Below are 11,740 nucleotides of genomic sequence, written 5' to 3'. Positions count from 1 at the left end.
CGTGAACCTGAGAATAATTTTAAGTTGCAAAAATGTTCTGGGCATTTAGACTGTGACTGTCTTAGCTTTATTGTTTCATTCAGGGGTGATTGACGTTTACAGTGTTAAATCTCTTAGTCAAGCCATCTTCATGACTAAAGTTTCTTCATTTTTTGAAATATGTTTTCATATTTTAAAACATGTCTTTTTTACATGGTTTTATTCCATTTATTGGTTGGTACTATGAATATTATCCTTTCGTTCATTCTAGTTTCTGATTAATATTTGTCTAGGAAAGCAGAAAAGTCTAATTTAGTAAGGATTCTTTCAGTGTTTTGAATGGCAAGGGATATAGGAAGAAGATCCATGTGACTGCTCTAATGACTATGCTTTCATCAAAATTTTTCAAAATTTAGAAGTTAAAATAATTTTAAATGACAAAAAAAGAAAGCTCTTGAAATATTTTATCATTCTTATCTTTGCAGACTTTGCCTAAGATTCTGAGCCATATTGCCCCAGCATTTTGCATGAGCAGCTGTAGCTTCGTAGTAGAAAAATCTAAAGAATCTACAGCACGTGTTGTAGTTTGGAGAGAGATAGGAGTACAAAGAAGCTATACCATGGAGAGTACTTTGTGTGGCTGTGATCAGGGAAAATATAAGGTAAAACATCTCAGGACTTCCAGCCATAAAAATCTTTCAAGTCTTCCATATATGCTCTAGTAGTTTTCAAGTATGTATTAAATGATATGTTTGTTATACTGAGCTAAATGTAACTTGCAATAATGGAATTGAATTATATGCGATCTTAAGAACAGTTTTTTGTTTTGTTTTTTCTTAACTTCTCTGAACTAAATAGCTTGCTTTGGATCCTTATGAAATCTTGGTTGAGTCTATTTACAGTCATTAAGAAAGCATGCTGTAATACACACTTAAATAACGGTTAGTAATTTTTAATGAGCTGTGCAAGTAGTACATTATTAATAAAATGTTCTATCATTTTAATTTATTGGATGTAAATATATATTTATGCATTTAGAAATAAACACATTACACTAAGTTCTTTTAATTTAGACTTTGTGTGTGTGTGACTTTTAAATGCATATTCCTTCACTAATTTTTTTTTTCTTTACTAAGACTCCTCTTCTCCTCCTCCTATGGTACCATAGCCTTTTATGGGAAACAATGAGTTCAGACTTTACTTTTGAAATTTAAGAGTAATTAAATGTTAGGTGACTTTGAATTTTTTAATTTTAAAGTTTGAGAACTTAAAAAAAATTTTTTTTATTGGAATGTAGTTGATTTACAATGTTTTGTTAGTTTCAGGCGTACAGCAAAGTGAATCAGTTATACATATACATATATCAACTCTTTTTTAGATTCTTTTCCCATATAGGTCATTATAGAGTACTGTGTAGAGTTCCCTGTGCTATACAGTAGTTCCTTATTAGTTAATCTATTTTATATATAGTAGTGTGTATATGTCAATCCCAATCTCCCAATTTATCCCTCCTCGCGTTTCCCTGCTGGTAACCATAAGATTGTTTTCTACATCTGTGACTCCATTTCTGTTTTGTAGATAAGTTCATTTGTACCATTATTTTAGATTCCACATATAAATGATATCATACAATATTTATTCTTCTCAGTCTGACTTACTTCACTCAGTATGACAATCTCTAGGTCCATCCACGTTGCTACACATGGTATTATTTTGTTCTTTTTTATTGCTGAGTAATATTCCATTGTATGTATGTACCACAAAAGATTGAGAACTTAAAAGGCGATGAATTGGACCTTAGGTAAGCAACTGTAAACCCGGATATTTATTTTTCTTGCCTTGGCCACAAAAAGCTTTTCAGGTGTCATGCTAATTATTCCACTCATTCTGTTTTGTTGTGTTTTGTTTTTTTTGACATGGACAAGAGGAATCTGAATCTCATAGTGATTTTCATATATGTCACATAAAAGTGATTATAACTTTATGTTTAGAAAGAGTTAAAAATCTTCCAATTGGTTAGTATTAAAAATGTAAACATATTATGATTGATGCCAAAATGTTCAAGTGGAGAGCTTAAATGATTTTTCCAGTATGTAACAAACTGGAAGAAAATTGTATAGATTTTGCAACTGGCCTTCAAACTTTGGGGGCCTAGATGGGTAGAACTTAGTGAAATTTTAGTTCTTTCTGTAAAGTGACTCTTCCCTAAGATTTAGGTTGACCACAGTATACTATTCTTCCAAAATGTGCTATATTTTGAAATCTCTTCAAATATTGTAAAACAGTGTCTTTTGGACTACCAAAGGCGCGATTGTGGTAAGAGAGGAGCATGAGCACTCCAGCCCACAGACCCTGCCTCCTAATCATTGCTTTAGTGGACTGTAAGTGTGTGGGATGGAAAAAAGCTTGACAGTCATTTTTGTAAAGGACCATAGGTAGTTCCTATGATTTAGGGAAATAGACTATAAATTATCTGTTCTTAAAGAGATGCAGTCCGGCTGGAGAAGGTAAATTAAAGTATCAGTGTCTGTGAAACTAGTCTCTGGGAGTAGGGAGAGAAGAAGTCAGGGAAGCTGAGACTTGCATGCCCCTTGAAATCATCTGTTGCATAATAATAGTAGCACTTTCTTACTATATTTGGATTCTACTGATAGACTTTCATTGGATTTTTTTAAATGTTCTTTTTGTGTTTTGATAAATTTATTTAGTCATTGAAAAAACTACGTTTTAAAAATTGCTAAAATATATTTTGAAACGTAAAACATTAGACGAGTTTTCTAAAAATTATTTATAAAATTTAAAAAATAAAATAGATACCTAACATATAGTCATTTCTCTTTTATACGATTTACATTGACATATATATATACTTTACGTGATTTCCATTGATAGAGTTACACTGATTTAAAACTCCTATGGAGAGAAGTATGTCTTACTACTAATAATAAGCTAAGTTTTTTACATCTAAAATTCAGTGCTTTGATCATAACATGTACTTTTCTAAAGTTTTTTAAAATTAATATTATTTATTTATTTTTGGCTGCGTTGGGTCTTCGTTGCTGCACCCGGGCTTTCTCTAGCTGCGGCGAGTGGGGGCTACTCTTCATAGCGGTGCACGGGCTTCTCATTGCGGTGGCTTCTCTTGCTGTGGAACACGAGCTGTAGGCCTGTGGGCTTCAGTAGTTGTGGCATGGGGGCTTCAGTAGTTGTGGCGCACGGGCTTAGTTGCTCCACGGCATGTGGGGTCCTCCCGGACCAGGGCTCGAACCCGTGTCCCCTGTGTTGACAGGCGGATTCTTAACCACTGCACCACCAGGGAAGTCCCAATAAACTTTTTAAAGAGCAGTTTTATATTCACAGAAAAATTGAGTGGAAACTACAGAATGCCCATATACCCCCATCCTCCCCCCTACACATAACGTATACTTTTCAAACTTGTTAATATTAGCTAATAAGTTGTGTAAGTCTAATAATATTTTAAGAAACAAACCTCTTCACCCTCAAGAATGTTCTTACATCAAATATTCTTTATTTTTATTTTTGATGAGCTAATTCAGAAATAGGCATAGCCTTTCTAAAGCTTTTAGATTAAGAAGACAAATGCATTTTCTAAGTCAGTTAGGTCACATTTCTTAGAATATTTGGAGATGGCCAAACTATTTAAACAATCAGTCAATCATTATTATGAAGGCATGTGTTATGTAGAGTAAATAACAGTTTTTATAATTTATCTCTTCAGTTACTGTGTGCTTTTAGTCTGGTCATTGAAAGTCTAGTCTGCTCTCATCTACGCCTGCAACCTTTGTTGGTGTAAGGATTGCATTTATTTTAGAGATTCATTTTTATCTGAGAATTAAATGATAAGCAACGTCTTGATTTACAGTCCATTTTTATCCTTTTATTTGGTAATGTTTAACTTTTGGTAAACTGTATATATTGTTTATTGAGAAACTATTGGTTAAAACAGGGTTGTGGTAAAATTTTGTTTTTGCGTTAGTAGACCAACTTTGAAACGGGCGTTCTTAACTGACATGGAACATAAGAACTTATTTTACTGCTGCCTCATTAGCTTAGATTCGTCTGATTATTTTTTGACATAGTTACCTTTCTTTTGTTTGTTTTTTACTCAGCAATTTCTTTTTATCATTCAGGAAAAGTATGTATAAAGTAATGTTCAAGTATACAGATTGGAGCCTTGATGGTAGCACTATAATATTTCAACATCGGCATACAAGTAGTAGATTACAAGAAGTACTAGCAAGATCTTGTAAAAATATAATTTCACTCATGAGCTCCAAGAATAACTTAACCACAAGATGTTTATCTGTTTTTTCCTCCCCAGTGTGTTGGTGAAAATAGTTTGCATGCAGTGAATGAGCATAGACATTTTAGAAATGGTTTTTTAAGACAGTTTCCTTTGTGACTTAAAATAATCTTATGTTATTAAGACACTGTGCTTATGAGTCCTAGGTTCATACAAAGTGCCAGACTTTTATTTTATTAATATAGTTACAAATTCCTTTTATGTAATTTAAATGAGATATAGCCAGAGGATAGCAAATGTCCTAGTTACATGTTTATTATTTCTTTATTTTTAGGGTTTACAGATTGGTACTCGAGAATTGGAAGAGATGGGAGCAAAATTTTGTGTTGGTCTATTGCGTTTGAAAAGACTGACATCCCCACTGGAATATAATCTGCCTTCTAGCCTGCTTGACTTTGAAAATGACTTGATTGAATCGAGCTGCAAAGTAACTAGGTAAGACATACTTGTTTTATTCTTTTGTTATATGGTAGTATATTGTTGAACTTCATTAAATTAGTTACGCAGAGGAAAGGCACAGAGATTTTGACAGCCAGGAGCATTTTTAGAATTAATATACATAAGTCTTGCTTCTTTTAACATTGGTATTTGGATAAAATTTTAATGAAATATCCTTATATTTGGAATGCTGTTTTAGTGATCTTAATGATTTACTTTTAACTTAAAAATAAGCAGTGTGGAAAACAGTTACTTATATCAGATAAGTATGTAAATTAAGAAGGCTTGGAGCCAAGATTCATAGTTCAAAAGAAATTTTATTTTGTTGATAATCTACAAATATCAGATGGCTTTCCAGTCACCTTCTGGTTACATCTACTAGAAACAGCTAATTTAATATCCCTCTGGAAATATAACTACATCTGCCAAGTAGTATCCTTCTGAGTAGGTAAACTTTTGCTCCTAAAATTCAGTGTATGTAAAATTTGATCGGTTATTGGCTCAGAGATAATTTAGTATCACAATTTTTAATCATAGTAGCAGCGTTTAGCATTTTATAGTTTGATACATATGGGTAGGAATAGTCCCATTTTATAGAACCTACATGATTTTTATTGTTGGACATTGACATCAGATTTGTTAATTTATTGCCAAGCTATGTTACATATATATATCAATTTAGTAGTTTTAAGTGTAGTAAAACATTAATTAGAACTCGATTCTTATATAATGTGATAATTGAGGCAGTGATCCTCTGCATTCTCTATATTTCAAAACACTTGCTAAACGATAATGGAAATAAATATATTTATTTATAAATAAGTATAAATAAAGTTGTTCTCATTGATGTTTAGAAGCCTACTTTTAAGTTATTTCATGTATTCTTCCCCCGCCCCATCTTTTTGAGGTAAAATTCACAAATAAAATTGTAAGATATTTAAAGTGTACACTGTGATGATTTGGTATATGTATACATTGTGAAAGGATTTACCCCATTGAGTTATTCACATACCCATCCATCACATCACATGTTTACCTTTGTGTCTGTGTGTGAGGGAATATTTTTCAGTTTTGCTCTCCTAGCAAATTTCAATTATACAATCTAGTGTTATCTAGTATAACCATGTTATACATTACTTCCTCAGACCTTATTCATCTCAACACCTGAAAGTTTGTATCACTCTTACTAACCTCTCCCTATTGCGTCCTCTGTCTGCCCCATATCCCCTGGCAACCACTTTCCTACTCTGTTTCTGAGTTGTTCCAATTCTTTTTTTTATTTTTTTAACATTTCATGTGTAAGTGACACCATGCAGTATTTGTCTTTGTCTGGCTTATTTCACTTAGCATAATGCCCTCCAGTTTCATCCATGCTGTAGCAAATGAAAGGATTTCCTTTTTTTTTTTTAAGGCTGAATATTCCATTGTATATCTATATACACATTTTCTTTATCCATTCATCCATCAATGGACAGTTAGATTGTTTTCATACTTTAACTATGTGAATAATACTGCTTTGAACATAAGAGTAGAGTGTCTTAACAGTTTTCAGTGTACAGATCTTCCACCTTCTTGGTTAATTTATTCCTACCTATTATTTTTGATGCTATAGTAAGTTTGTTTTCTTGATTTCTGTTTCTGATGTTTCATTGTTAGTGTATAGAAATGCAGCTGGTTTTTGTATATTGATTTTGTATCCTGCAGCTTTACTGAAATCATTTATTACTTCTAACATTGTGCTGTTTTTAGGGATTCTATATGATATCTTGTCTACTGCAAATAGAGAAAATTTACTTTTTCCTTGCTGATTTGGGTGCATTTTATTTCTGTTTCTTGCCTAATTGCTCAAGCCAGTACTGTGTTGAATAAGAGTGGTGAGAGTGGGCATCCTTGTTTTGTTCCTTATCTTAGAGGAAAAGCTTTTGGTATTTCATCGTTGAGTATGACATTAGCTGTGGGCTTGTCATATATTGCCTTTATTATGCTGGTTTGCTGAGTTTTATCATGAATGGATGGTGAATTTTGTCAAATGCTTTTCTGCATCTATTGAGATGATTATATGATTTTTGTCCTTCATTTTGTTAATGTGGTGTATCACATTGATTGATTTGCATATGTTGAACCATCCTTGCATCTCAGGGTGCAAGGTGATCATGGTTTAGGTATGATTCTTTTAATGTATTGTCGAATATGATTTCCTAATACATTTTATTGAGGATTTTTGCATCTAAGTTCATCAGGGATATTGGCCAATAGTTTTCTTGTTTTTAAAATTTCTTCTCTGACTTTGGTATCAGGGTAATGCTGACCTTGTAAAATGAATTTGGAGTTGTTCCCTCCTCTTTTAATTTGGGAAGAGTTTGAAAATAATTGCTATTATTTCTTGCTTAAATGTTTGGTAGAATTCATCATTGAAGCCGTCTAGTCTTGGGGTTATCTTGGAAGGTTTTTGAGTATTGATTCAGTTTCCTCACAGGTAATTGGTCTGTTCGGATTTTCTGTTAATTTCTTCATGATTCAGTCTTGGTAGCTTGTATGTTTCTAGGAATTTTTTCCATTTCTTCTAGGTTGTCCAGTTTGTTGGTGTATATTTGTTCATAGTGGTCTCTTATGATCCTTTGTATTTTTGAGGTATCTGATGTGATGTCTCCTGTTTCATTTATAATTTCTCTCTCTTTTTTTTTTTGGAAGGTCTCACTGTTTGTCTATTCTATCTTTAAAAAAAATTAGCTCTTAATTTTATTGATCTTTTTTTTCTTTTTAGTCTCTATTTCATTTATGTCTGTTTGATCTTTGTTATTTTCTACCTTCTGCTAACTCTAGGCTTAGTTTGTTCTTATTTTCCTAGTTCCTTGAGGTGTAAAATTAGGTTGTTTATTTGAGATCTTGCTTTTTTCAGGCATTTATTGTTATAAACTTCCCTCTTAGAAAACTGCTTTTGCTGCATCTCATCAGTTTTGGTATGTTGTGTTTCCATTTTTAGTTCTCTCAAAATATTTGATTTCTCTTTCACTCATTGGTTGTTCGGGAACATGTTGTGTAATCTCCATGTACTTGTGAATTTTCCAGTTTTCCTAATTGATTTCTAGTTTTCTTTTCTTTCTTTCTTTCTTTTTTTTTGCCACACCACACGGCTTGTGGAATCTTAGTTCCCTGACCAGGGATTGAACCCAGGCCCTCAGCAGTGAGGGCACAGAGTCCTAATCACTGGACCACCAGGGAATTCCCAATCGATTTCTAGTTTTATATTGTGGTTGGGCTTAATATGATTTCAGTCTTCTTAACTTTATTAAGACTTGTTTGTAGCCTAAGATATGATTTACCCTGGATAATGTTCCATGTGTGTCTATGTATTCTTTTGCTGTTGGATAGAATGTTCTATATATCTGTTAGGTCCGTCTGGTCTAATGTGTAGTTTAATTCCAGTGGTTTTTTTTAGACTGATTTTCTGTCTTGGATGATCTATCCATTGTTGAAAGTGGGTGTTTGAAGTTCATTGCTATTCTTATATTGCTGTCTGTTCCCTCCTTCAGATCCGTTAATATTTGCTTTATATATTTAGGTGCTCCTATGTTGGGTGCATAAATATTTACAATTGTTATATCCTCCTGATGAATTGATCCTTTTATTATTATTATTTTTAAAATTTATTTATTTGTTTATTTATTTTTGGCTGCATTGGGTCTTCGTTGTTGCATGCGGGCTTCCTTTCTAGTTGTGGCGAGCAGGGGCTACTCTTCGTAAAGTGCACTGGCTTCTTATTACGGTGGCTTCTCTTTGTTGTGGAGCATGGGCTCTAGGCACGTGGGCTTCCGTAGTTGTGGCACATGGGCTCAGTAGTTGTGGCTCGCAGGCTCTAGAGCACAGACTCAGTAGTTGTGGTGCATGGGCTTAGTGGCTCCGTGGCATGTGGGGTCTTCCCGGACCAGGGCTCAAACCTGTGTCCCCTGCGTTGGCAGGCGGATTCTGAACCACTGTGCCACCAGGGAAGTCCAATCCTTTTATTATTATGTAATGACCTTATTATTTTCTCTTGTTGGTCTTTGGCTTAAAGTCTTTTATTTCTGGTATAAGTATAGCTACTCCTGCTTTCTTCTGGTTTCTATTTGCATTGAATTTATTTTTTCATCACTTCATTTTCAGTTGATGTGTGTCCTTAAAACTGAGAAACTGAGGTGTGTTTTGTAGGCAACATATAGTTGGGTCTCTTTTATTATTTATTCAGCCACTCTGTTTTTTGATTGGAGAATTTAGTCCATTTACATTTAAAGTAATTATTGATAGGTGTGGACCTACTGTTGTCATTTTAATTGTTTTCTGGTTATTTTGTAATTCCTTTGTTTCTTTCTTCCTCTCTTGCGCTCTTCCTTTGTGATTTGATAATTTTCTATACAGTAAGTCCCCTACACACGAACCTTCAAGTTGCAAACTTTCAAAGATGGAAACGTGTGTTCACATGTCCAATCATGTAAGTTAGTTCATGTGTCTGGTGTACATTGTCATCTGCGTGCATCCTTTACAAGTGGTTGTGCTTTTGTGTTCTTTACTGTATAGTACTGTATAGAGTACAGTAGTACAGTATCTTTATTTCAAGCTAGATCTGCAAGGGAACGACTTCATTGAACTCCTTGCTGTGCAACATGAGGAGCTTACTAATGAAGACCTGATGGAATTGGAGACCCAGAGAAAGGATGAAGTGAGACAAGAAGAAGAAGTAACTGAAGAACCAAAGAGATTCACAACACAGGAAATGGCAAGGGGATTTTCTTTATTTGAGGAGGCACTGTTAGTTTTGAGGCACAGGAGCCGAATGTAGAATAGTACACGAAGTTTGCAGCAGCCGTTCAGAATGCAATCCAGTGCTGCTGTGTCATCTATGATGAGAAGGAAAGAGCTACTACCCAGACATCCCTGGATCATTTTTTCAGGAGGGTAGATAGAATTGAATCCAGCAAGGAACCAGAACCTATGTCATCAGCGTCAGGCATGAGTGAAGTTGCAGCTTGCCCTCCGTCTCCCATTGCTGATGATCCTTCAGTTCTATAATCTCTCATCTCTCCTCTCCCTCCTCCAGTCAGTAACTCTTCTTGCCTGTTCACTCGATGCCAGCCCCTGTATGCCAGCTGTTTTACTGTACTACTGTACTTTTCAAGGTACTGTACTGTAAGGTTAAAAATATTTTATTTTTTGTGTTTGTTTTTTATGTATTATTTGTGTGAAAAATATTATAAACCTATTACAGTACAGTACAATATAGCTGATTGTGCTAGTTAGGTACTAGGCTAATTTTGTTGGACTTACAAACGTGCTCTCAGAATGGAACTTGTTTGTATGTAGGGGACTTACGATAGTGGTATGCTTTGAATTTTTTATCTTTTGTGTATCTACTATAGGTTTTGGCAGTGCATTGAGGCTTACATAAAACATTTTTTTTTCTTTTTTGCCAAGGCCACCACCCTTACGTAAAACATTTTAAATATAAACAGTCTGTTTTAATCTGATAATTACTTAACTTTAAATGCATACCAAAACTTCCCCTTCCTTCACATTTTGTTTAATGTTATAATTTGTATCTTTTCACATTGTATGTCCATTAACAAATTATTGTAATTACATTTATTTTTAATACTTTTGTCTTTTAACCTGCAAATTAGATTTATAAGTGATGTACCCATCACCATTGCAATATTAGAATATTTTGAATTTAACTATATATTTACCTTTACCTGTGAGTTTTATACTTTCATGTTTTCCTGTTACTAATTAGTATCCTTTTGTTTCAGCTTGAAGAACTCCCTTTAGCATTTCTTTTAAGACTGGTCTAGTGTTGATGAACTCCTTCATCATTTGTTTATCTGGAAAACTTATATCTCTTTTTCAGTTCTGAAGGACAACTTTGCCAGGTAGAGTATTCTTGATTGGCAAGTTTTTCCTTTCAGAACTCTGAGTATATCATCTTACTTCCTTCTAGCCTGCAAGGTTTCTGCTGAAAAATCTGTTTATATGGTCTTATCTGGGTTCCTGTGTATGTAATGAGTTTCTTTTTCTCTTGCTACTTTGAAGATTCTCCTTGTCTTTAACTTTTGATGATTTAATTATAATGTGTTTTGGTGTGGGTCCTTTTGGATTTATCTGTTTTAGTACTTTCTAGGCTTCCTAGATCCAGCTGTCTGATGTCTCTTTCTTTTCCCAAGTTAGGGAAGTTTTCAGCCATTAATTCTTGAATAACCTTTCTGCCTCCTTTTCTCTGCTCTCTTTCTGGAACCCCTATAATGCATATCTTAAGCTATTTTCACTCTTTCATTATTTCTGTTTGCACCTTTGTTTGAAAAAATTCCACTGCTGTTTTCAGGTTTGCTGATGCTTTCTTCCACTTGATCTAGTCTGCTGTTGAAACCGTCGTATTGCATTTTTCAGTGCAGTTATTGTAGTCTTCAGCTCTTTCATTTCTGTTTGGGAATTTTTAATATTTTCTATCTCTTCTTTGAAGTTCTTACTTTGTTCACGCATTACTCTCCTAACTTTGGTGTGCATCTTTATGACCATTATTTTGAACTCTGTATCAGGTAAATCACTTACCTTTATTTCATTAAGATCTGCTTCTGGATATTTTTATTGTTCTTTGTTTGGAACATATTCCCCTAATTCTTCATTTTTATTCACTCTGTTCATTTCTGCACATTAGTTAGAACAGCCACCTCTCCCAGCCTGACAGAATGGTCTCATGGCATGAGCTCTTCGTTGTGTTTCATACCTTTTGTTATTCCCCAAAAGATAGTGTTCTGAAAGAAGCTGACAGTATAATAGAAAAAGCACAATTTACATTTGTGAAGGGGCATGATGGTAATTATAAAAAATACAGAAAATACATTAATGTATTTAAAAAAACAAAATTTAAAAATTGCCTAGACATATTGAGAAAAAAGTTACTGAGTAAATAATTTAAAATCACCTGGATTTATGTGCAATAAATTTCTTAAATTAGTAAGTTTTAAGCTA

General features: G+C 33.8%; 1 protein-coding gene across 3 annotated transcripts in view; it reads left to right on the top strand.

Annotated features, from left to right (window-relative positions):
- AGTPBP1 (ATP/GTP binding carboxypeptidase 1) overlaps window positions 1-11,740 on the top strand; it is a 170,193-nt gene that overhangs the window by 142,320 nt on the left and 16,133 nt on the right. For 2 of the 3 annotated variants that reach the window (XM_060155351.1, XM_060155350.1), the window contains exons 24-25: window positions 465-641; window positions 4,578-4,738. In XM_060155351.1, the coding sequence (XP_060011334.1) occupies window positions 465-641; window positions 4,578-4,738 (338 nt within the window). Of the gene's footprint in view, window positions 1-464; window positions 642-4,577; window positions 4,739-9,339; window positions 9,861-11,740 lie in introns of those variants that run through there. The other variant, XM_060155352.1, reaches the window with a different exon arrangement.

Source organism: Lagenorhynchus albirostris, chromosome 7, assembly GCF_949774975.1.
Source record: "Lagenorhynchus albirostris chromosome 7, mLagAlb1.1, whole genome shotgun sequence".
Lineage (NCBI taxonomy): Eukaryota > Metazoa > Chordata > Mammalia > Artiodactyla > Delphinidae > Lagenorhynchus > Lagenorhynchus albirostris.
This window is presented reverse-complemented; position numbering and strand designations above follow the sequence as displayed.